The 27,000-nt window shown below is 43.6% G+C and overlaps 2 protein-coding genes across 2 annotated transcripts; both read right to left on the bottom strand.

The window, feature by feature from the left end:
- Positions 1-18,469: 18,469 nt before the first annotated feature.
- On the bottom strand, positions 18,470-23,185 carry LOC133923138 (2,3-bisphosphoglycerate-independent phosphoglycerate mutase). Its single transcript, XM_062368582.1, has 10 exons — positions 23,044-23,185; positions 22,514-22,693; positions 21,739-21,866; positions 21,054-21,204; positions 20,748-20,951; positions 20,239-20,663; positions 19,409-19,601; positions 19,243-19,338; positions 18,882-19,037; positions 18,470-18,800 (listed from the first exon to the last, which is right to left on the bottom strand). Exons 2-10 carry the CDS (start codon positions 22,673-22,675, stop codon positions 18,636-18,638), a joined length of 1,680 nt encoding a protein of 559 aa, XP_062224566.1. The 5' UTR covers positions 22,676-22,693; positions 23,044-23,185; the 3' UTR covers positions 18,470-18,635.
- Positions 23,186-25,803: 2,618 nt separating this feature from the next.
- On the bottom strand, positions 25,804-26,793 carry LOC133890177 (protein LURP-one-related 8-like). The gene has a single exon (XM_062330643.1). The coding sequence runs from the start codon at positions 26,701-26,703 to the stop codon at positions 26,098-26,100; it is 606 nt and encodes a 201-aa protein (XP_062186627.1). The 5' UTR covers positions 26,704-26,793; the 3' UTR covers positions 25,804-26,097.
- Positions 26,794-27,000: the final 207 nt, after the last annotated feature.

The following is a 27,000-nucleotide window of genomic DNA, read 5'->3' as shown; positions in this document are numbered from 1 at the left end:
TGGTGCCCACGGTCTATGACCGCATGGCTTGGCACAGAGCCATGTTGACAGCTGCGACCTTGGGCAGCAAGCTATTCCTCCTCGATGACGAGCAGCAACATCAATTCGTCCTCTTCGTCGCTCAAGTCCGATGAGAACAAGAACATATCTTCAGACATAAATGAACTCATTGTGTAAATATGAAATGTGGAGGCAATTGTCCTTCTCTACTATGGTGGCCGCCTCTTTTATAGGGACGACAGTCTTCTCGACGAAGCAACCCGTGCCTGGCTTCCCTTGCAAGCTACCAGACATGTGCTTAATTACTTCCATGGGAAGACTTGTGACCACGAAGCCAGCACGCATGTGGTTCCTGCCATCCACGAGAAGATTCTTGTACACAAAGCTAGCGGCGAAACGCTTTCGGAAATAAGACGTTTATGTATGAAACACATGTACGTATTGTTGGTTTATTATTGGTTGCTGCCATGAAATGGGTAGCATACGTTCAGCTCTGCTCTACGGATTTTGGAAAACAACGAAATAGAGAAGATAGTGGTAGAGAGATTGATGGCAGAAAAAGTTTGGGTTCGAGGCGCAGCAATCATTCTTGTTCCCATAAAAAATACATGTACGATGTATACGTACCACATATACGTAGTCGTATAGTTATGAGGAAATGATAGAATATTGGAAGTCTGTTAGGGAAGGGAATGCTGTTGGAGTGCGGGAACTTGAAGGTAACGAATTTGGGAAGAGTATCCCTTCGAGAAGGGATTTTGGGCTGAGAAGGGAAGGAAACGGTTGGGGATGATCTAAAGTTGCACACAGCTTGATTTATCCACATAGGTTAATAGAAATAAGTTGACAGCTCAAATAGAAAAATAAATTAACAGATTACATGATGTTTGAAATGTTATCTATCACATAACTTGTTATTAAATCGTCATTTATTTTTGGCGAAGACTTTCATAGCCACAATCTGTAATGTTTGTTACACCTTGCACATATATTCCCTCTCTTCCACTCGTTGTAGCAAAGCCCAATATCTTAGTCAACATGTGCTACTGAAAATTGCTTGTATAAAAAATAAAGTTGTCTTCTTGTCAAAAACATTATCATTATGATATCATCAATCATCATATAGCCCAACATAGAGCAGCGCTATGCCAATAAATATTTTCTTGTTATGTTTATGCTCAACTCCAATTAGCTAATCACCCATCATTTGGATACTACTTTTAGTTGTGTTTATAATAAGGGATATTTTGCCAATACGCCAAACCGATCTAGCAAAATAGCAGTCGAAGAATTGGTGTTGTATGATTTCGCTTTGATCACAAAAGAAACACTTTAGACTCCCATACCAATTTCGTTTTGCTAAATTGTCGCAAAAGTCATGGTAATAATCCAGTTAATTCCAGATAACGTGAACACTTTAAGATACGAATCTGACGTGATCAATATCTCGATTAGGTGAATGCTACACGGGATGCTTCCTCCGGCATCATCGATCCATGGACGTCCCTGATGGGCACCTCCGCTGTTCGACCGACGAAAGAGGCTTCAGAGTTCAGATATCTGAACCTGCCCACATAATTAGAATTATCAAGAACTAAGCACCAGTTGCTTTCATCTAGTAGCGAAAACTCAGTCTCCTTCGTGCTGCTTTCGCAGTTGTAATCGTCTTTGTTACGTGTGAAATAATAGTAGGTGTGCTCTGTCATCGTCACCTTGTGGACATCAGAATCCGGACACAGAGCAGTTGCTTTCGCAGCCTCCCGTCGAGATTTCTTTTAAGTTATTGGAGGATGTAGCCATTAGAATCGAAGCCTTGTGGACTAATAAAGTACGATCGAGATAGCAAATGGAAATACTCGTCTTCTCGGCAAAATTGGCGGCCATCCTCTTAATTTCCATCGATCGGTCTAGTTCACGTCGTTGAAGTACTGTCTCGAGGAATGACATGTCGCCTACTCTTGCCGAATTTGCCCGCGACCGACACCTGCCTCGTCCTCCGTATCCTTCACCGTCGCAGCCTCCGACCTCCGCGTCCACGCCACCAGCCCACCACTCGGCCCACCTCACTCACAGTTCGAGCTGATCTGGCCCTTTGCGTCGCCCTCCACCGCTGTCCACTGCCCACTGGAGTAGCATCGAACCGCAAGGCCGCCGAAGATTGTTGAAGCTAACCACATACCAAAGTGGCCGCATGAACAAGGAGGAGACGGTGGTAGCCTTCCCCTCCCTCTACAGTAGAGAGTGGGCGAAAAGCGAGAGTCTTCGTTCCGGTGCCGTTTCTCCCGAGTTCTCCCTCCTCTCTGGTAGCTTCCCAGTACCGATGAGGGTAGGGAACCCAGATCTGCGTCCAGCTGCTTGTATAGTCTAGCTTCTAGCTGTATTAGGCTAGTTTAGTTAGTTGAATAAATGAGCTAGCCATCGAGCCGCGGGCTCACCTGCAGTGGTGGTGCTCTCTTTCGATGATTCCTGGTCATCGAGAGGTCCAGGCCCTGCTCGCGCGTGCGATCGTGCCTTTTGTTCTACTCGACGGGCACCTCGTCGGAGCGGTGCTGTTGTTCGTGTCTGGCCTGATCCGACGTCTCCTTGCCGGCGCTGTCGGCTGGGTCCCGGTCCTCAGTGCGACGACCTGCTTTGAGTTTGATCCCCTCAGCTTCTCTTCCGACTACGGCAGTGTTTGCTCCGGCAAGTTGCTACGGAGGGGTTTAGGTAGCTAAGGCTTAGGTTTCCTTATGATGTCGGCGTCATTTGGGGTGATTTTGTTCCTCCTTAGCTTCTCCGGCGATGGCAGCGATGACAGCGTCTTCTTTGGTGTTGGACGAGAGAGGTCTACCTTTTAGTGGAAGGTATGGAGCTAGCTTTGCTTGGCCTCTTTGCGAAGGGGTCTGAGCTTCCTGTCCGGATCGACAACGTTCTTGTTGAAGACGCCGGTTCTCTCTCCTGCGTCGTCGCGTGCTCGACGGCGTAGAATCTCTTTTTACCCGACGAGGTTTTTCGGAGCGTTTAGCGGTCTTTACACATCTCTGTGGCGGCTGTCAAAAACCTAATGGCCTTCAATTGCCCCTTCTCGTCGGTGTGATTTGTCGCTTCGGTTCTCCCGATCATGTTTGGCGACGATAGATCGGAGAAGAAGCTTGGATGTCTGTAGCAGGCTCTATATTTTTCTTCGTTTTATCCTTATCAGGTACTGTTGTCCTGATATGTATATGGTGCTTTTGTTGTAATGGATATCACCCCTTCTAATAAAACTTACAAAAGTGGCCGGTGGCCTCGGTGCGGAATTGGATGGTCATTGCCCGGGCGCAGGGGTCCCGTCCATCGGGCCACACGGCACGAATCGATCTGTGCATGAAACCAGCGGTGAAGCCAAGCCACATTGAGTCGAGGCATCAGGTTAGAAATAAGTTTTAGCACTAAGTAACTTATTTTGATCATCTAAAATAACTAAAATTGACAATGTCATTTCGAAATTATACATATGTGCGTCAGTACGGATTTCTTTCTAGCTTCGCCCGTGCATGAAACACAAACACGCGCACTGCTACGCCGGCCCGGCCTGCCCCGTCGTCTATTTGACTATAGTTCCTCTTCCTTTTCACAACACGCGCGCGCACTAGCTACGGACCTGAGCACATTAATTTCATGGCTCCACCTAGGTACGTGCTGACGAGCGGTACAGAGCATCATAAGGCGTCACTATGTGAAAAAAATATATATAGGCAACTAGCGTAATCGTTATTATTGACAAATTCTGTAGTCGTCACTCTGAAAAATTATAGGCGACGAGCGTAATCGTTATTATTGATAAGTTCTGTAGTCATCACTCTGAAGACGTCACCGATCAATGTCGTTATTGATGACGGGTAAAGATATATCATCAATAAAATTATATGTGATAAGTTATAATTTGACTCGTCACATATTTTTAGACATGAAAAAATCAAAAAACAACCCGAGCCACCTAAATACAAGGACCCATCGTTTATGCCCAACAAACCATACTATTTTTTAAACTGTTTTTAGTCTTTACGTTTTGTGGGAATAGAACCTATAACCTCCCCTCGCGTGCGAACATACTTATCACCTCAGCTATCATGTTATTGTGATAGAAATAGAATATTTTGTCCTTTTAACCTTCATTATCGAAGATTATATGTGACGGGTCACAGTTATGACATGTCACTGATGACTATTTTTGCCGAATTTTGGGTACTAAATGGTTTGATATTAAATTGAGTGAATTATTGATCACTGAATTGTTGATTTACGTATAAATTTTTTCTTCATCTAAAGTTGTACAAATATTTTGTGAAACGAAGTGACTTCGGTAAAACGGACATAATTTTTTCATATGGATATTTAAAAAAAAGTTACATCAGCTTCTTCCCGCTTTGTTGGGTTTAACGAATTTTTTGAGGCTAAATTTAGTTTGGAAGATTGAGTTCTCGCCCTTAAATTTCTGCACCATTTTCAGAATACGCGTTTGTGTTTATAGCCGTCATACCTTACATCAAACTTGAGCAGAAATATACAATAGTTCGTATTCTAGTGTTGCTGAGTTGAGAAAAATAAGAGAAAAAAATATTCATATCATAAGTTATTGGTGCTGCACGAGAAAAAAAAATACCATCATCAGGGAAGGTAATGACTGACCTATGACGACCTGTCACTAATAAGTTTGACAGATCACAATTTGATCCATCACTAATGACTATCTAAGAATAATCTATCTCTAATGAGTCATCATAGGTGATGAGTTACAATCATTATAGGTGACAGGTCATAACTGTGACCCGTCATCTACGACTGGCTAAGATGACCTATCATTGATGAGTTATCATTAGTGATATATCATAACTAAAAATCCGTCACATATAACTGATATAGAATAACTTGTCACTGATACATTATTAGTGATGCATTACAGCTACGAGACTCATCATATATAACTAGTATAGAATAATCCGTTACTAATAAGTCATTATTAGTAACATATCATAACTGTGACTTATCACTATTATCATAAGTGACGGATCATATTACGATCCATCACTAATTTTATATTTTTTTTATCTGTTTTTTACGTAGAGTGTTGATAACAACGTGGAAATGTAGTCATCAACATGACGCTGGTGGCAAGGGACAGCGCCCGATATCTCTCACTAAACATATGACTCATGACACTGCCGGGCAAGGCAAGCCTGCGTGCGTGCTTCCAAAGACAACGCCGTCGCCGCACGAAAGCGCCCGGAAAAGCAACGGTTCACCGCGGTTGCTTCGACGGGCGGGCAACGACGTTTGCCACCTCCAATTTGAGATGCTGATTTCCTAGTGTGATCGGCATCGATCTACTGATGAAATCATCACACAAACTACTCATGGCTGTGGCCATTGCGCATATAATACTAGCTAGTGAAAATCATCTGACTTTTACTAGGAAAAATCATACATACATGCATGAAGCATGCGTACGTCTCGGTGGAAGACGGACAGGTAGTTCACAGTTTCACACGATCGAATCAGCGCTAGCTTCTCGTCCTAAAAAGAAAAGCTAGGTTTCATGTGATGTGTTTTGGTATGATGAAGATTAGTGTCACAGAGGTCATCAGGTTTGGTTTCTACCGGGTTCTTTGGAGAGCCAAGTTTTTCCAGAAATTCACTACCGCAACAAACATTCTAACACCGTGTGTTTGTTTGACATGTTCTAGTAAAACAAATAATTAAGGACGTCGACGCTATTAGAGGGCACGGTGTTGCTTCCTCAAGAATCAAGATGGTTGGGTAAGGACCGGTCGGTGCAGCAGTCTGCAACTCTGCATGCAGTATGCACGCCAACTTGTAGCCTGACCCTTGAGATGTCTAAGGACCAATTCATGTGGACGATGTTCGGAAGATGTAGCAGCTTGGGTCGTCGGCTGCTCTGCGCGGAAACGGAAATGTATGAGACATTGTCATGACCGGCAACAGTTTGTGAATGCACCGCATCTGATCAGTATCGTCGTTACTTCGCTGAGTACATCTTCGAACGTAGAGGCTGAGATATGAAGTATTCCATTATCTAAAAAGTATTGTCGGTACTTGTCTACAGCTTTAGTTCTTTTAATGTCAGTTTGTCATGGACCAAAAACAACTATTTAGGCCAGTTTGGAACGATCCATCCTAACCCAATTCACGTGTGGACTGAGAATTTAGCTCAGATCCCCGGCCCATCCACGTTGATTGAGCCAGGATTGGGTGCATCCGTACATGCTCTACCAATGGGTGTTTAGAGGATGTATTTATGAAAAAATCGGATTTTTTTTCTCAACTGTGCTGTCACATGTGTTTAGGTGAAGTATAAGGTGCTTATTTATATACAAATATTTATATTAATATTAATTAAATAGTTAATCATATTTAAGTATGTATAATATTTATTTATATTAAAAATTATAATTTTTATGTATGTAACACTAAGCACCTAGCTATAAACACTATCATTGTTCATGCGCTTAAGAGAACCGTCCCGTCGGATGGTGGTAGCACTTGAAACCGCGTTTACGCTTTAAAAAAAAATTACCCGCTTGCCGCTTGAGTTCCAATTTCCAAAAGCCTAAACCCCATTCGCGATGAGCTGACGATCGAGTGACTGATCAACGCCTCGACCAGCGTGACGCGGCCTGTCGCTGACGGCGAGCGGGGGATGGAGGCGAGGCGGGTCTCGGCGAACCCCCGGCTTTCGTGCGCGAGGCAGGTGCACGCGAGGAAGCGGCCTCGCGGCCGAGGCCGGACGCGTCGGCGAACAGCGCGCGGAAGCTGCAGCGGAGGGAGATCGCCGCGGGGCCCGGCCGCGCCTTCGCCGCGACCTTCACGAGGGAGCGGTTCCGCAACATCCAGCTCCAGGTCCTTGTGCATTTTAGCACTAGTGTATTGGACGACTGTGGTAGCTTAACTAGGAAGGGAAGGTAATCGTTAGAACTGTGCATTTCTAGGTGTTCTTGCAATATTTGGTCACCCCACCCCTTGTGATAATATGTTGCATTCATTAGAGGAAACATGTTCTGTAAAATCTCTATAGAATAACTTAGTCTCAGTGGGATGGATTTCTAAGCTGCAACTGGTGTGGTGGAGCATGAGGATTCGCTTTCAACTTTCAGTACCCCAATCTTGGAAAAGGTTGAGAATCGGCAGGCTCTGTCGTCATGACTAATAATCTTTAGGACCATATTTTTTGTAAACTACATTTGATGGTTTATTTGAACAGGTGACTCCAGCTATCCAGTACCTGCTCAGTTTGGGTATATGACGTAGCCACTTAGTTTTACCAAGCTTGACTGCTGAGTTGCCTGGCCAAAATAAAGGCAGGGGACCTTTGCACACAAAAGAAGACATTCAAGTTCCAAAGTACACCTTCGGAGCATCACAGCCTTGTACTATGACGAAGAGTGTGAGGAGATATACACTGGCAACGCACAAGGCCTTTTTCATGTGTGTTCAAGCTGACACCCTTGCAACAGTCGCCAATATGTTTGTGTACAGTATCCATCTTCAGCCTAAGTTGTCACTTACGATGTATTTTGGAATGATAAGTGTAGCTTCCTAAGATTTTTGTCATAGGTTTCGCCTCAGATGTGAGGTTAGTTAAAAGTGTAAGGGCCTACTGAAAAGAGTGTGTTGGGATCCAAAACTCTAGGATATAATACAAATTTGAACTAATTCTTGAAATTTCCCGGAGTGAACCCCTCTTCCAAGTAGGCCCCTAAAGCTATGATGTGGTTGTAATCTGAGTTATCATGTTGCGGTGCCTGTCATTTGGCATTTTTGCTCCCGCGTGTTAAAAATCAAATGATCAACTGCCGTCATGACTGTTTACTCGCCCGTGGGCATCAAACGCCCGTTCAGGAGGGATGCCTCCTGAACGGGCACCTTTGTACTATGTATATATTCAATATCAATCAATGAGAAATGAAAAGTTTGAATCTGTGTTTTTTCCACTATCTACTTTGCAATCCAAATTACTTTTAACACGTTACCACACACTTGATTTCCACTGAGTGATCAACAAAGAAGCACTGGAGGCACGAAGGCCTCCATCACAGGTGAGAGCAATGGCAAGATGGACTTTACCTTCGATTGCTTCTGCACTTCTTCGTGTCCTGCGCCAAGATCGTCGTCGCCGACCCTACTTTGGTCGTCGCCATCATGGCCCTCACACGGGTGGTCAATGGCGTCACCACCGCACTCCTCTGGATCGCAGGCACCATGGCCGCTGCTCCCACTGACATGGTGGCTGTGACCCACGCATGCCTCACCATTCTCCGGTGGTGAGGCACCACGCCAGCCCGGGCCACCTGTCTCCGACTCCGACCGCGGCCAACCATGGTGACCTCACTCCTCCTCGTGCCCTCGGCTTTTGCCCAATTTATGGCCTTGTGTCATTTTCCTTCTTACCAACCGTGAGTACGACCACCCTTTTGCCACCGGAGGTTGACATCTCCGTCGATGTTGTCTCTGCGCCATCGTCCCCAACACCTGTGCCGACTGCTCCGACGGCGCCAGGACCGAGTTGCCCTTGCTGTCTTGCCTCCACCACGGTGTGTTGCATCAGCAGCGGTGCACCTGCTCCTGCGCGATTCCCGCCGGTGACCCGTGACTTCATGCCGACACCCTCAGTTAACCCCAAAGGCATGATGGCGGCTCATCGAGGACTGCCCCCTACTTCTACACCTCCATGGTGGTCGGATGCTCCTCTCCTCCACGAGGTGTTGGCTCGACCCACACCCCACCTCCTGCGCAGGCGAAGGGACCTCAACGACGTCCTCTACTCTGGCTCACCGCCTCCTCTGTCGCTTCACGACAGCGGTGGCGAACCGCCAGCCCAGCCTTCGCCTGGGATCTTGAACCTCGCCGTCCTCGGGCTTCCGCTTCGGGCCCCACATCGATGGCAGCATAAGCGACCCGACCTCCTCCTCCGACGGGGAGGAGTACACCCTGCGCTAACGGTGAGGCAGCGCGATGGCGTGGTGGTGAAGCAAAGGAGGTGGTGCGGCAACGTGGCGAGCGAGGCGTGACGGGCGGGCGGGGTGAAACCCTAACCACCGAGCTGCGCTACCCTTAAACGTCACGCTTCGCCCCTCCTCCGAGCCGGCTGAAAGGCCGCGCCGACCCAGGCCCATGCTATGGCCTGCTTCCCTCTCCTCGCCCGGCCGCACGGGCCGAAAGGCCTACTGGGCCTCGGCCTAGGTTGCCTGGCCCCCATGAGCCAGCGCCAGCTACAGAGGCCATAGCCCATTTTGCAAAAAAAAAACCCAGGTTCTCACAATTTGCAAGATGGTCCAACTACTAGTAGTGTGTATTATATACTTTTTATGTTTAGACCCTTGATGTTTACTATAATTACATTCAGTATTGTTTGCTGTTGTAATTTAACATTTCAAATCCTTTTTTTTTTAAGAATATTGGGCACTATTCAATGTGTTTGCTTCATGCAATCCCTATAACATGCAATTTTGTTGTTTGACCACTTTAATTTTGCAATTGAGATTCATTTTCTTGCAAGATTATACAATAATTCACCTTAATTAGGCCCAAATAATTTTTATGCCAAAAAGTGCTTAATTCAAGCAGAATTACAATGCAAAATAAAATTAAGTGATTATCTCGATTTAATATTTGTGAAACACAAGGTAATGGAGATATAGATCTACTGCATATTTGTAGATTTTTCACCATTACTGTGAGGTCAACATTTTATCATCTTGACAAAATAACTATCTTCAATGTGCTCTTCCAAATATTATACTTAGCATAACACAAGGTAATAGGAACATAGACATCTAACAAGTATACCTCCTACTACTGCGAGATCTACACCATATTCGGTGATTATCTTCAACATGTTAGTTACATATTTGAGATCTACACTATGTAATTCAAGTCTCAACTAGATTTTACATATTTTGCATCATTACTACAACAATATCATGATGAATTTAAATTAGTCAATAGTAAATTAATCAAATCTATGGTTTAAATCCATATAGGTCAAGATGACCAACAAAGAGTTTGATATATTCGCACTCGATGGTCACAACTATCCGACATGGGCAATAGACATCAAGGTTAGCCTTGCGTCACACAAAATGGTAGCGACACTCCAACCTCCCCAAAAGGGAGATCCACCACTCACAGATCAAGTTAAATATGATGCATTATACATAATAAGGTACCATATCCATTCGAATCTCAAATTTGAGTATCTGATGAAAGAAAATCCGAGCACATTGTGGCTAGCTCTCAAAACAAGATATGAATAGCAGAAGATAGTCATTATGCCTGATGCAAGTTATGAATAGGCTCATCTCTGACTCTAGGATTTCAAATCCGTCAGAGATTACAATCATGTTGTTCATAAAATATGTTTCAAGTTACGTTTTTGCAAAAAAGAACCAACAGAAATGAAAAAGATAGAGAAAACTTTATCTACTATGCTTCACACTGATAGGATCTTACAACACAATGTCGTGCAAGAGAATAACAAGTTTATTCTGACTTGATACATGTATTACTTAAGGCTGAAAAACATGATAAACTCCTTCTAAGGAATCATCGTCAGCGTCTAATAGGCGCTGCTCCATTTTCTAAAGTACATTCTAATATCCAGGATAACAATAAGTTCGATAACTCTTCTAGAAGCCAACCAATGAACTTTAAAGGTAAGCACAGACGCAACAAGAAGCAGAAGCCATGTGCACTGGAACAGGGGAAAGACATATCTAAACCCATATTTAACAAATATAATGTTTTCCGCAAGTGTGGCTGCTACAAGCACACTACTAAGAAATATCAAACCCCGAGACATTTAATTGATCTCTACTTACAATCCGTGAGACGTAACCAACCTGCTCAAGGACAAGGATATGAAACACACTTCAATCTACAAACTGAAACCGCCAAGAAGACTAGTTGTTCACAACAAGTTTCACAAGAACCAAGTAACAACTAGACTCTTTAGCTGCCAGAAGAACTCATGAGAACGGAAAACATGATCGTTGAATTTGCTTCGCATGACATGTTTGGAGACCTTATTTAGTCTCACAATTTCGAAGATACTATGTTATCTACATCTATTAGTTGTTGTAATAATAAGTTGTCATCAGTATGTATTATATGTCATAATACCATATCAGCACTTATGAAACTAAATAAAGTTTGTATATATTCTATATATTTGGTAAAGAATTTCATATTAAATTCTTGAATTCTATATAAAGATTTCTACGAGAGTCAATCCAATAGAGGAGGAAACGTACCTTATGGACAGTTGCACCATAAATTCTATACTTAGGGAAACAAAATATTTTCAAATTCTTACTAAGAGACAAGAAAATATTTTGACAATCGTTGGACGTGATGCAGTGATTACTGGCTCAGGTCGTGCCATAATTACTCTACCTATGGGTACTCAAGTTATAATCGATGATACTTTATTGTATATTGATTCATTATCAGAATGGTTTTCATATTGAAACCCATGATGACAACAAAGAGAAATATCTTATCTTAACGAAAAACAATGGATATGAAAAATAAGTACTTGAGAAAATTCCCCCTTTATTGTTAGGATTGTACTATGCATACATCAAACCAGTAGCAGATATTACGTACAAGGTAGTTTTTCATAATGTCAATGCATTCCAAACTTGGTATGATCGTCTTGGCCATCCCGGCATAGGGATGATACGAAAAATTATTAGCAATTCCATTAGTCATGATTTAAGTGATGCTAAATTCCCTCAATATTTGGATTTTATGTGCACTGTATATGGTACAAGGAAGCTAATTTTAAGGCTATCTTACCTTAAAATTCAAGTAGAACCACCCAAATATTTTGAACGCATTCAAAGCGATATATGTGGTCCTATCCAATCATTAACTGGATCATTTAGGTATTTCATGGTTCTAATAGATGCATCTACATGATGGTCTCATGTGTGTCACTTCTCCAAGCGAAACCATGCATTTGCCAAAATAACGTCTCAAATTGTTACATTACGAGCACATTATCCTGAACATCGAAATCAATCAATTCAAATGGACAATGCTGCAGAATTCTTCTCACGTGCCTTCAATGACTATTGTATGGCCCTAGAAATTCAAGTTCAGCATTCTGTCCCATATGCCCATACTCAAAATGGTTTGGCAGAATCACTTATTAAGAGAATTAAGCTCATTGCACGACCCTTATTACAGAATTGTAACTTACCAACTTTTTGTTGGGGTCATGCAGTTTTACACGTTGCTGATTTAATTCGATTGTGACCTACTGCATATCATAGTAGTTCCCCTCTATAATTAGTATGTGAAAATCCATCAAGTATTTCCCGACTACGTAAATTCAGTTACGCTACATACGTACCGATCTCACCACCGTAGCGTACATCTATGAGCCCACACATGAAATTAGGGATCTGCATGGGGTATAAATCTATGTCGATCATTAAATACCTCGAGTCCCTCATAGGGGACCTATTCACGGCCCGATATGCTAATTGTATATTTAATGAGGACCATTTTCCGGTATTAGCGGAGATTTCAAGTATCAGAAAGAATGCCAGAAAATCAATTGGAATGTCCAAGGCATTTCCACCTCAGATCCATGTACTCAAGAATCTGAACTCCAAGTTCAGAAAATCATCAATTTGCAATATACTGCAAATAACCTGCTAGATGCATTTATTAACTACAAAGGCGTCACAAAATCCTATAATCCTACCAAAATGTGCCTAAAAGAGTGGAGGTACCAATAAAAATCACTCAACTCCCTGTTCAAAATAAGAGAGGGAGAAATACAGCCACAAAGGAGGATACAATTTCTTGCAAGCTTCGTAATCCTATATGGTGGAACAACTATTTCATGGAAGTCTTCCAAACAAACTCTAGTGGCTACATTCACCAATCATTCTGAAATAATTGTATTATATGAGGCATCACGTGAATACGTGTGGCTTCGCAGAATGATAAACCACATACAACAGTCATGTGATATTGGTTTCATTGAATTACATACCATTATCTACGAAGATAATGTTGTTTGTGTTGCTCAATGCAAACAGGTTATATAAAGAGCAATATCACTAAGCATATTGCCCCTAAATTATTTTATCCTCATGAGTTACAACAAAGTGGGGAGATAAACATCGTGCAAATTAAATCTTGTGATAATCTCGTAGATTTATTCACAAAGTTCTTACCAACTTCGAGATTTCAAAAATATATCCATGGTACTTGTATACGACGACTTCGAGATTTGCAAGAATTAATGGAAGTATCCTCCTGAATTTAGCATGTTCATACATCATATTGCATTCTTTTCTCATTATGAGTTTTACTTAGAAAGTTTCTCACAAAATATTTTTAATGAGGCAATATCTACATAAGATCATATATCATACCTCTTATTTTCCCTACCGAGGTTTTTAAATGAGGTATATAAGACATATCTATTGTTCTCTAAACTCGCTTATGGGTTTTTTCCTTTTATAAGGTTTTCTATATGAGTTAACAAAGAGATAATAATCAATATATGTTGTATCATTTTCTACTTATTTTTCCACTAGATTTAAAAAAAATAAGTTTTAACAACATATTACTATTACTCTCTTTATATTTTTCTCATAGAATTTTTGGAGTTCTCATGATATATATCTATAGAGAAAGAAATCAAATGATCAACTGCCGTCATGACGGTTTACTCGCTCGTTGGCATTAGAGGCCCGTTCGGGAGAGATGCACATCCCTCACGAACGGGCACCTTTGTACTTTATATATATTCAATATCAATCAATGAGAAATAAAGGGTTTTAATTTGTGTTTGTCCACTATCTACTTTGCAATCCAAATTACTCTTAACACCGTGAATAAGACTTCATTATCAATCTTTCACCTCCATTATAATCAGTGAAATTTAGGATGGGACAAATAAGCACCACCTGGTGTCGAGAAGACGTTGAATCAGCGTTGCGCGTGTACAATGTCGCTAGAACGGGTGATTCATTGCATGACAAGGCCAACAGGATCAAGTACTCAAATGGAATTCTTATGAATTGCTATCTCAAGAAAATTTTGCTCCCAAGCTCATAGCTGAGTAAAAATGGTTAGAGGTGACAAATGGACTCATGGGTTTGAGTACACATAGGTTCTGCGTCTGACGGGTTCAAGTTCCATTTTTCACTCACGGGCTAGTCAGTTCAGGCTCGGGTTTTAATTTTTATCAGTGGGTGCCTATTGAGTCGCCCAAAATACTAGGTTGCAGTGTAGCCCGCTCAGTCAGCCAAAACCCCAAACAGCCGACGGCCTAGTAGCTGTCCGCATGACACACCCATCCCACATCCCACTAGCTGTGTCCGCATGGTGCACAACCACAAGACCACAACTCAGAAGTCTTCCATGCTCCAACCCCATTCGGCCAGGCCGCCACCGCCACCATCCTCCACGCACTACCACCGTCGTCGCCCCTAACCCCTGTTCGGCCAGGTTGCCACCGCTGCCATTCCTCCACGAGTTGCCTCCTCTGTCACCCCCGTCCTCATTCGGCCAGGCCACTGCTGTCATTCCTCCAGGACAGGGACGGAGCTTGTGCCCGACCAACCTGGGCCATGCCCCCCCCCCCAGCTTTTTGCAAAAAAAAAATGTAGATATGCAATTTCTCTGACTGTTCCTCTCTGCGTGTGACCGTGCTCCGTCCGTCACTGCATGCGAGACTGCCGGCGGCGGATGGCACCCTTCTTGACTGGTGGCTACTCCTCCAAGTTCGAGGTTCCAGATCAACAGGACGGCAGATCCCGCCCCCTGGCCTCCCCTGCAGGCTCCTTCGCTCCTGCTCGGGTGCTCAGCCTCCCCTGCAGGCTGCGTCAACTGGATCGGCAACGTCATGGGCTAGTTGAGGTATGATTCTGATTTCTGAGGTACCCTGTCTGAAATCCAAGCTTCAGAGATCAAAAGCTAGTTAGTACTTGTTGATGCTCATGGGCCTTGCATACCTTTTCAACTGCAAATTTGCACTTGCACTAGATGCTGAAACTGGCAGTACGGTACTACTAATTTAGCTATTGTCTGGTAATTCAATTTTAATTTGCTTTTCTTGAATGAACACTATAAATTAAATTGGTATCATTGTACTTCACAATCCATATGTATGTTGCTTTGCTTCATGTGATTGCGAAGAAATTGATGTCTCCATTAGTCTTTCCCTGCATGTTTCTTCTTCTGATATTTAGTTCTTCAGATTGGGGCATTTGCTAATTCGAACATATAGTCAATTGTAATGTATTATGTAGGTAACTATGGTTAAGGATAAAACCATTGATTCATTTTACAAAAGAAAAGAAGTTGAATCGGCTGATGAAGATATCACAATTCATCCTTCACCTTTGTTGTTAGTAGAAGTGGAACCTCAGACTCAGAGAGAACAAGATGAAGGGTAAGGAACAAATGAAGTCACATTTCGAGGTATTGAATTCTTGAAGCGGGATCCTGGATTACGCCCACAAATTTGGCAATATCCACTTAACCAAAGAGATGATGTGGTGCAGGCATATTTGAAGTTAGGTCCTATGCAACCCCTATTGTAGAAATATAAACCATCTGGAGTACATGGGCATCAGCGCCGCTTTCAGTATAATTGGTTTAGTCTTTTCCCATCATGGTTAGAGTACTCAGAGAGCAATCATCATGCATATTGTTTCTTTTGCTTCCTGCGCAGTACGAATAAAAACAAAAGAGGTGGTTCTGATGTCTTCACAGTACCTGGTTTTGATAGTTGGAAGAAGGTCAATGATGGAAAAAAATGTTCATTATTAACCCATGTAGGATATGATCCTTGCTCTGTACACAATAATGCAGTCACAGAATGCCGAGCTTTATTGAATCAACCAGGCCATATAGAAAATGTCCTAGCAGTGAAGAGCAAGAAAGCGATAGAAGAAAATCGTTTACGACTTAAAACATCAGTTGCAGTTGTCAAGTGGCTCACAAATCAGTCTTGTGCTTTTAGAGGTAATGATGAGACACCTCAATCAAGGAATACAGGTAACTTTCTTGAAATGGTAAAGCTTCTTGCAGAATTCAATCCTGAGATTGGAAAGGTTGTATTGGAGAATGCTCCATACAATTCAAAGTACACATCACCAGAGATTCAGAAGGAGCTACTAAGTATTTTCGCAAGCGCAGTTAGGAAACACATCCGCGAGGAAATAGGGGATTCTAAGTTCTCTATTCTGGTTGATGAAACTTGTGATGCGGCAAAAAGAGAGCAAATGGCACTAGTTTTCAGATTTGTTGATAAAGATGGTATTTTGCAAGAGCGATTCTTTGACTTGATACATGTGACAAACACCAAAGCTTTAACACTTAAAGAGGAGTTGTGCTCTGTATTGTCCGACCATTCTTTTGATGTTCAAAATCTTCGTGGTCAAGGATATGATGGGGCTAGCAACATGAGAGGAGAGTTGAATGGATTACAAGCCTTTTTTTCTCAAAGAATGTCCTTATGCATATTATGTTCATTGCTACGCCCATCGTTTGCAACTTGCACTAGTTGCTGCATCCAAGGATGTGGTTCCTGTTACTCAGTCTTTTCAGAGCTGAATTTTATTATCCACACGGTTGACTCCTCCTCAAAGTGACATGATGAGCTTCATGATGCCCAATTGGTTGAACTAGCACGAGCACTAACTATTAACGACATTGAGGCTGGTCAAGGGGCAAATCAGATACGTGCACTAAAACGAGTTGGAGACACTAGGTGGGGTTCTCACCTAGGTTCTATCTGTAGCCTTCTGGATATGTTTGTTGCAGTAAGTTCTGTTCTTCATACTATAGCTGCTGATGCATCAGCTGGCTCAGTTTGTGCTGATGGAAACACTGCTTTTAGCTACTTGTCTTCTTTTGAGTTTATATTCGTCTTATGTATGATGAGAGAAATATTAGAGATAATTGAAGATCTTGGCCAAGCTTTACAAAGGAAATCACACGATATTGTAAATGTTGTTCGTCTTGTGTTCTCTACAAAAGTGCGCCTCGTTGAACTGAGATCAGATGATGGATGGGAAGATTTTTTTTTTTTTTTTTTGCAGGGTTGTGGAGTTTTGTGTTAATCATTGCATTGAGATTCCAGACATGCAGGAAACTTACATCATGCGTGGTGGTCATGCCCTTCGTTAGCCTGATCAGCTTACTAAAGAGATTTATTATCGAGTAGAAATATTTCGGGCAACACTTGATACCCAACTACAAGAACTAGGTCTCAGATTTAATGAGAAAGTAATGGATCTTCTATCCACTAGTGCTACATTGATCCCAAAAAATAAATTCAGATCTTTCAAAGCTGGTGACATATGCGAAATGGTGAAGAAGTATTATCCAACTGATTTTACTCAGTCAGATAGATATGGTTTAGAGCAGCATCTAAAACATTTTGTTGTAGATGCTTCCAGAGATGAAGAATTGAAGAATGTGTCAACCTTAACTGCACTTTGCCAATGTCTTGTCAAGACAGGACGTCACACTATCTACAATTTCATTGATAGATTGCTTCGCTTACTTGTTACTCTTCCGGTTTCCACGGCTAGCGCTAGGCGTGCATTTTCTAGTTTGAAGACCATTAAGACAAGGCTACGTAACAAGATGGAGGATGACATTCTTACCAATAGCTTGCTAGTACACATTGAGGGTCACATTGCAGATAAGTATAGCTATGAAGATATCATGAAGGATTTCAAGGATGGAAAACGTCGAAGAGCTGATTTGTAGTGGCTATCAGGTCGAGATCATGGTTAGTTGTAATTTTGGTATATATATATATATATATATATAATACTACATTTTAGAGTTATTTCTAGGTATTTTAATCTATTAATCTCACTCGAATACGTATTTTGAACCAATTATGAGAAATGTCAATATGCTACTCTCTTATGGCTATAAATTGTGCTATATATTAGTTTAATAGTGTGGCACTTAAATATTTTCGAATTTACTTTCTCTTTGGCCCCCTTGAAATTTTGGTCAAGCTCCGTCACTGCATCAGGAGTCATTGCCACCATCACCCCTAACCCCCATGCGGCCAGGCCGTCGCCCCCTAACCCCTATTTGGCCAGACCGCCACCATCTCTATTCCTCCACACACAGCCGTCACCCCTAACCCCCGTTCGGCCACAGCCATTCCACCACACAGTCACCAATCTCCTCTTAACCTCCTCCGGTCCTCCCTTTCTGGTGATGCACCAACTGATCCAACAGAACATGAACTGTTGTGTTTGAACTCGATGAGTATGATTTCGCACGCCAATTTTCACACGTTTGCTATTTTGGGCTCGGGTCACGTTAAAGCTATTGGGTTTCAAGTCAGACATGATTTTACTCCACCAGACCTGACCTATTGCCACCCCTAAAAATGGCTATCGGACGAGTCAATACAGGAGACAATGCCAAGTTATGAATAGAGCATCTAGATGCAAGTCAAATGCACTTCTCTCAATGTATCGTTTGAGTTTATCAGCGTGCTTGCTAACATAATTATTGAATGACATGGCGATCACTGATCCATCCTCAACTGTAGCAACAAAATTGGACCCTGCAATTTCGACTTCAGACTATGTTTAGTTGTCAGCGACTTCAATGAGGGTTGGCTCGTAGTCAGCAGGAGCCTCAAAGCCATGGAGGTTCATCACGGTTGCAGCAACGTTGGCGAGCCCAGGGGTCTGGATGTCAGACCGGAATTTCACTCCAGGATGCAGACCAGGGCCACCAATGGCAACCGGGACCTGCAAGTTTTGCAGAGGCATTAAAATATAAACCTCGTGCACTTTACAGGGAGACTATCAGGGGCCTAGGATCGTACTCACCGGCTGAAGAGTATGCGAGGTGAGAATCTGGATACCACCACTCTTGTCGAGCATCGGCTGACCAGACTTGTTCCTTTTCACCATGTCCTCCGCATTTCCATGATCAGCAGTTACAAGATAAATACCACCAACTTGCTCCACAGCATCCAAAATAATCTGTTCCAAAGAGGAGCCAGTGACTGAACTAGGTAAGGCACATAAAAATACTATTGTAATTAAGATACATATCAAAGTGCAAATGGCAAGTAAACAACTCAAATGCAAGTAGCAAGTGCCCTTTCCCAACAATGTAATTGTTCACACAATGCAGGTGATGAAGACGAAAGACAGAACATAGTAAATGTGTGTTGTTTGTTCTCACCTTGACAGCTTCATCAGCGGCCTTGCAAGCAACAACAGTGGCCTCGATATCACCAGTGTGACCCACCATGTCACCATTTGGCAGGTTGACACGTACCTGTAAGAACAATATGCTGAGCAATGCGCAAACAGTTATAAACTCATCTACAAATTTCGAAATTGTTTACCTGGTCGAACTTTCCGCTGAGGATAGCGTCCCTGGCTTTCTCTGCAATTTCAAGCGCCTTCATCTTGGGTTTAACATTGAATGTGATACCACTATCACTAGGAATTTCCACATACTCTTCCTTGGTTTCATCAAAGCATCCTGAACGGTTACCGTTCCAGAAAAATGTGACATGACCGAACTTCACTGTCTCACTGTTACACACGAACCAATATTAAAACTGCCAAAAGGTAGCATTATGCAAATCATGCATAGAAAAATGCACCATTTTATCGGCCAAACTTAGTACAAGAAAAAGGGCAGCAACTATATCTCATTATCAAGAATTTGAACGACCTCCTATGCAGCAAGAAGATTATGCCTTCGAAAAGGAACCTAGCCTCTATGAATGGCAAACTTAAAAACAGAAATACATAATAGTATGTGCCTAAAGGTAACAAACAACTCCATGTGACTTCTATGGACACAGTTAGGTTTTGTTCATCTCATGCCCTATTTATTTAGAAATTAGAATAAATTGCATTCTCGTAATATGGATATTGATCCAACAACAGGGGATAAAAATGCAGCACAAGGAAATGGAGATAAGTAGCAGCAATATCTTTCAAGAAGGTACAGTAACCCTGACTGGTACATGCAAAATTTTACTAAGTATGCTTCATATGAGATCAATAGTAATGAATGAGCGAAATAACTAAGGCTATTGAGTATTGACCAGTATCCATGGTACGGAGATGAATGAATGTGATGAACCAAGTGCTTTGATATCTAATCTAAGTTCTCAAAAAGTGCTTTCACATCTAAAGAGTATGGAGAATAAGGTTGTCTTGCCTGCAAGCAAAAGTGCGGATGCCATTTTTCACCAAGTATTCGCCAGATGTCCTCTCTATCTCCGGTGGGGAAACAAGGTAACGGCTTGGAAGCTTCAACTCGCCATCATACTGAAGCATCCCAGCATATCGGATGTTTGGGACACGAACACGGTCAAATTTGTCAAAATCCGCATACTCTAGTGCTTTGGCAAGCATAACCATGCGATCAGCTCGGAAGTTGAAAGTGACAACTGCATCACCATCAATTATAGGCCCAACTGCATTGCCACTCTCATCAACTATCACAAATGGGGGCAAATACTGATCATTTGCATTGGGCTCTGCTCTTAGTGTTTTCACTGCTTCAACTGCACTCTTGAATTTGTAGGGTGCTTCTCCAAGCACCTGAGCATCCCACCCACGTTTGACCACAGTCCAGTCATTCTGGGGAGTATTAAATAGTACAAAACTGTAACCCAGTGTTAAACAATAAACATTGATGGCTGACTGCAATGAAGGAGAGTTTACCTCATAACGGTCCATGGTAACATACATCCTTCCACCACCAGATGCGATCCTTGCATCAACACCCTTCTCTCGGAGCTGCGAAAGATCATTCTCTAGTGTCTCAACGAAACCAACACTGCTGCCATCCAAAACATCACGCCCATCGGTAAGAATGTGAACACGAATTCTTTTTGCTCCCCTCTCACTGGCACCTTTCAGAAGTAACTGAACATAGTACAAAAAATAGAAGAGCAAATCACTTCAAAGCTCTACAGAGTAAATCACTTGTGAAATAATTAAAGATAAATCAAAGAAAGCTTTGCAAACCTGCACTTGATCAAGCCTGGAGTGGACACCTCCATCACTCAACAACCCAATAAGGTGAAGAGTACCATTATCTAAAGATTCTTTGATGTACTTAAACCCCTCCCCTTCATAAATTTTTCCAGAAGCAAGAGCAGAATCCACAAGCTTAGCGCTATGGAAAGAAGACAAGCAGCATTAAGTTAGGTTTAGTGTGACAGACTGATGGTTATATTATACAACACAATGACAATTGTGAAAACGTATACAACTGAGATAAATAATGCAGTAAGTACAGTTTCTATTTTCTGGATTGCTTTGAATATGAAGCATAATGTGACAAAAAGTACACTGCCCTAGCAAAAGAAAGCACAAACCAGCACCCGCAAGAGATGTGTCTTAGTTAGAAATTGCTCAAAGTAAAATTAGTAAAATTGTTGATGTATCAAACTATCGATGAAACTAGTCACTAATGAAAATAAGTATAGGAAGTTTCAGGCTCCACTCTGGTTAACAAGTACAAGTTGGTATAACACTCAGTACGTGTCCGGTTTCCACTTATACTTGAGCCACACACATTTTTGGACGTTTATGGATTATCATAATTCTTGATAGCTTCATCAATTGTTGAGCTTGACATATTTGGGCAAAAAAATATATACTTGTGGGCATCCATGCCCCAATGTGGTCTCGAAATCTAACAACATACCCTTGAGCGAAAATGCGACCAGCACCAAGAGCGTTGTGGCCAACTTCACTGTTACCCATGTCATCATCAGATGGCAGACCCACAGCCGTTCCATGGGCCTTCACTAGTCTCCATTTCTCTGGAGCACCCTATTGTTGCAAAAAAGGGGTAAGCTCAAGCATAATCATTGTAAACCTACAATTTGAATTATGCAGACAGAACAATATTCTACAAGTTGTCAAAAGAAATGCGTACAAGTTTCATGCAAGATCCAAGTTATTTATGTTAAACCTAAGTACAGACACATCAATTAAATGAGCAACCGAACAGAAACACTTCCTAATGCATCACTAACTTCACAGTGCACAACCATTTTCAGAGAGTTCTACACAAAGAAACTCAGAGTACTACTGCCTAACGATGCAAAGACAGGTCAATGCATAAATAATCACATCAGATTCATCTCCAGAAGCAATCTGGATCTCGAATGGAATCTACACATTGTTGTTGACCTTAATACAGTGAAAAGTACCAATAATCACATCAGATTCATCATCGCACTCAAACTGGAGCACCCCAAATTCGTAGAACTAGAGTTCCACGCGCAACATTAATTCGTAGAACTAGAGCACTCAAACTGGAGCACCCCATTTTCTATGCAATCGCAAACATCAACCCTAATCTACAAAAAATAATTGTATATATGCAATCACAATAACTGAATAAACACAAAAGATTGTTGTCTTTGCAATACAGGGTCAAGCAGAAGGGCGGGTGCAAAGAAAAGCATACATACATTCTTGAGCGAGTCCATGACGGGCGTCTGGGCGACATGGATGCAGTTGTACTTGTCGGGGTTGGCCTCGCCCCACCCGTCCAGCACGACGACGGCCACCGTCTTCCCCTTGGGAAGCTTCGAGTGGTCGGGCAGCGTCCACGAGAAACCCGAGCTCGCCATCGCCGACGAACTAGAGACCTACCAAATCATGCACCGCACCACACAACGCAACAACAAGTTAGACGGCACAGCAAATCCGCAGCAGAACCAAACAGATCTGCACCTGGCCTCAGAATTCGCCACACGGCATCGTTAACCAGCGCGAATCTTTAGATCGGTTAATGAGCATGGTCAATTGGAAACAAGACGACCGGCACAATAAATCTAGTTCGTAATCGGGTGGGTTTAACCAATCAGATATTTTGTTCAAATAAGAAAAAAAAAATCAGATCTAGAGGAGTATCCGATCTGACGAACGAATTGAAACAACCAAACATCGAAAAATCGAAGACTATGCCACATGAATGAGGAATCGGAGATGGCTTTACCTTCTCCTCTTGCTTTTGCCTTGCCTAACACGAACACTTGGCGAGAAATGGGACGGTGGAAGCAGCAGCCGCTCGGGCGATGCCAGGCGGCGGCGATATTAATAAGGAAGCGACGGACGTGGGTCCGAATACGATTATTCTATTAAAGATGGTGCGTCGAATTAATTTTACACCTGGACGGCGAGATCTGCGCTCTGGAGGAACGAGATGGGTCATCCGACGGCTGAGGTTCGTGGCGAAAGGTGACTTTACTACGAGCGGCTTCGCCCGATTTGTGGATCCAAACGGCGGAGATCCGCCAGTTTTGTATCCTGCCCCTGGTATTGGACGGTCACGATGGTGGGCGGCTATCGCAGGGGTAGGTCCGGTGGGATCCAATTCCTATGGCTTGAGTGGAGTGAATGTATAGTGTCCTAATATTAGTACTGTAGCAAATGTATTGTTTATGAGAGTACTGTAGTGCCGTAGTGATGGTACTGTATCACTAAATTGGATACATCAGTTTACCTTCTAACGGCTCGTAGCGAAGTGAAGTGAGACCATCTTCATCCGGTCCGATATGGTCTATTTGTCGTCATTAGATAGATTTAAAATAAAAAAATAACTGAAGGTTCACCTTCATCCAATTAAATTAAAAATAAATAAATTAAGGACATATTTATTTTTATTCTAACAATTTAGATTTTAATTACCATAATCTAGAATCTTGATTGTTATAATCTAGATTATACAATCTAAAACAAACAGCTCTATATTACCCTCTCTCCTCTTCCCCTACAGACTCGCTCTTTATAAGCTCTTTTGTCGGCGTCTTTGTATGACTGCATGTGAGAAAATAAAAGAATGAGGTTAAGAAAGAAGAGAATGTTATTATGTAATAATATGGTGGGTAAATATGTGTCACGATCTGTTAAAAATAGATTTTTTTCTGGATTGTGGATTACGACATAATCAAACCCATGTGAAGTGTAGAATCGTCATATTTATATTATATTTTGATTTTAGAAGTTAGAATCAATAATTAAAATAAAAAACAAACCTTAATTGATGACTCAGGACTACTCATTAAATTAGCGTGCCTACACCGCGCTTGTTTTTTTTTCATACTCATTAAATACCAATTTATATCAACTGACAGAACAGTAGTCCACCGAACGGAGGGCCACGGATGCAGGTTTGAACGACGAGCTAGAGCAAAAGGGGGAAGAAAGTCTGTGAACGGCGGGCGGAGCTTTTGAAGTTCGCTCGGCCGCCGGCGGACGGTCAATAACGATGACCTGGCCGGCGGACCCGAGAGCCAAACCGAGCCCCGCGTCATTGCCATTGCGGCCGGAACGGTCCACGCCAATACGCCATATACGCCCAATGGCTGTGGTGGCATTGCTCGTGACGCACACGGACCGAACGGACGAAGACCGCCTTGTTCTTGGGGGACTGGGGTCGTGGTCGTAGCTCTCGAAGCTCCGACGGAGTCCTTGCCTTTTTCGGGTGTTTTTCTTTCCTGATGGGGTCCTCATTGAACAGCGAAAACTTCAAGGCAGAATAAACTGCAAGGCGTACTTAAAAGAAACTCTACAAGCTTTGGGCCTTCGGCTCGGCCTGTCTACTAATCCTTCCTGGACACAATGCAAGATCCGCTGGGGTTTCCTTCGGAAAAACAGTCTCATTGGGCCTAAATACAGGGGGCCCTTTCTGACAGACCAGCATGAGGCAAATGTTGAGATTCACTTGGCCTTTCTGCGAACGTAAACAAAAGCCTCCATACAGGTGGGCTTCTTTCATGGGCCTCATCAGACCATCCATCAAGACGAGATGGATTGTCGATTACTCCTTCCAATGTCTCCAGGCTGCTCACGCTTCGTCGGAGTCCATTCCAGTCCGTACGATTTTCTGAAGCCCTGCGATACATGCAACTCGTGACACGTAACCGAGAGATCAGAGCATGACATAACAGACCCTAGTCTCTTTAAATCCCTGTAAACCTGGCGTCCAGTTTTCGCTTCAGCTAACCTGCCCTGGACACTGTGATGCAAGAACTGCGACAAGATCGAGTAAGACCTGCATCCGGCGCGCTAGCCCGGTTAGGAAGGATGGTGCTCCTCGCCCTCTAGCCAGCCGTGTTTGAGTCCGAGCGCTCGTATGGGTATGTACGGAGCAGATACGTACGGAGCAGTCTCGTTTGATCCTATCTAAAAAAGATTATAAAAATAAATCTCACTGTAAAAAAAATCGAGTAAGATCAAATACTGCACATGACATACATGTAAACACAGAAGAGAGGAAGCCACGATCTCTCTTTGCAGGTTCAAGATACAGGGTGTGTATCTGCTTATCTTTCGGCGTCAGGGTCGGGCATGCATCGTCATCCTTGGCTGGACGCCTGGACCGACTCATCACCTGGTATCTGGAAAGCGGCAAGGCACCAACCCTGCCTTTTTTTCAGCTCTCAAGTTCCACCGGAATTTCTCGCCCCAGATGTGTGCGTCTCTCCAGGATGGCAGGGTCCCTGGCTAGCAACGCCCCGGTTGTCCTGTCTCGCCAGCCCACATGCAAAAGCAAACAAAAATGTTTCCGCAAGTGTGAGATGCTCCATATCTCTGTTTACCGCCGGAGTAGAAGAAGACGCAGATGCTGTCTCTTTTCCTTTGGTTTTCTATCATGACGTGCCCAAAAATAGCACTCGAGTAGACGAAGACGCAAAGACGAAGATTGGAATAGTTTCACAAGGGACAAGATGCTATCTTGAGAAGGCAATAACAGTACCAAAAGAAATGTTATTTTGTACTCTTTTGCTTCTTTCTTCAGATATGTGCATCTCCGTCTCTCTTTACAAGATTCATCGATGGATTCTGGTGTGAAGACCAAACAGATTCAAGAGGGACTTCATGTGATGCACCAAAAAACAAGCAACTCAATTGGCCAGGCGATTGGGGCAAGCTGGAACAGGATTTGCTCCCATGCCGACGCTGATTGAATTCACCATTCACAAATTCACAACCCCAAGAAAGGGGCAAAAAGTTGACTAGATTGGGCTAAAATTGTTGGAGTATATATCTACGAGGACCAGCTCCCGAGGAAAGACGGCCTCCCAAACATCTGATCGAGCACCACCACCACGGCCATGGCGAGCGACACGTCGACACCCGGCTGCACCACCAGCCGGAACACGTCCGTGCCGACCGCCTCCTTGGGCTGGACCTCCGCCACCGCCCGGCGCTGGCCGTCGTACACCACGCAGCGCCGCCTCGCGTACGACCCCTCCACCTCGTAGGACGCCCCGGCGCCTCCCGCGCACGGCGCCACGCGCGCCACCGACTTGCCGCCGCCGCGCTTGACGGCGTGGACCGGCCGGCGCGCCTCCTCACCCGCGTAGACGAGCCACTGCTCGCCGGCCAGGCTCAGGCGCTTGCGGCGCACGGTGAAGGCCGGGCGGCCGACGGGGTCCATGAGGACGACCTCGGCGCCCGCCGGCTCGGCGTCGTAGCTGTCGACGCGGTAGGCGAGGTTACCCTTGGCGTCGAACACCGTGAACCCCTTGCAGTTGAACAGCAGCGACTTGCGCCACACCGTCAGCGTCGTCGCCTCCTCGGTCGCTGGCCCCGCCGCCGCTGCCGCTGCCTCGCCCGGCGACGGCATCACGTTGGGGTGGACCTTCGCCATGCGTAGGTGGCCGGCTAGCTCGATCGGCTGGCGGAAGGAGCTAGTTGGAGGCTCTCAGGTGGTTGCTGGGTAGCAGTCAGGCTTAGCTAGCTAGCCAGGTAACTAGGTCTTGTTGGCTTTGAAGCTGTATATATACACAGGCAAGTGAACAAGCATGTTGCTCTGACGTGTGTGGGGCAGGGTGACGGCATGGGATGCTGGCTAACGGCCTCCGAATAATGGCGTCGCGCTTTAGCCAAAGCAAGAGCTAGCAACCGGCAACGGGTGCATGCGTGCACAGTGGCGGACACAGTGATG

This window comes from Phragmites australis, chromosome 1 (assembly GCF_958298935.1).
Source record: "Phragmites australis chromosome 1, lpPhrAust1.1, whole genome shotgun sequence".
Classification (NCBI taxonomy): Eukaryota; Viridiplantae; Streptophyta; class Magnoliopsida; order Poales; family Poaceae; genus Phragmites; species Phragmites australis.
The sequence above is the reverse complement of the archived record's forward strand: the minus strand, read 5'-3'. Positions and strand labels throughout refer to the sequence as shown.

What these genes read in the sequence shown, in the direction of transcription:
- LOC133923138 (XM_062368582.1), bottom strand. Translation starts at nt 22,675, where the DNA reads ATGGCGAGCTCGGGTTTCTCGTGGACGCTGCCCGACCACTCGAAGCTT. An exon ending in CCAGGCTTGATCAAGTGCAG is followed by an intron (nt 20,952 to 21,053) that starts GTTTGCAAAGCT and finishes TACTATGTTCAG; the next exon opens with TTACTTCTGAAAGGTGCCAG. An exon ending in CCTCGCATACTCTTCAGCCG is followed by an intron (nt 18,801 to 18,881) that starts GTGAGTACGATC and finishes CAAAACTTGCAG; the next exon opens with GTCCCGGTTGCCATTGGTGG.
- LOC133890177 (XM_062330643.1), bottom strand. Translation starts at nt 26,703, where the DNA reads ATGGCGAAGGTCCACCCCAACGTGATGCCGTCGCCGGGCGAGGCAGCG.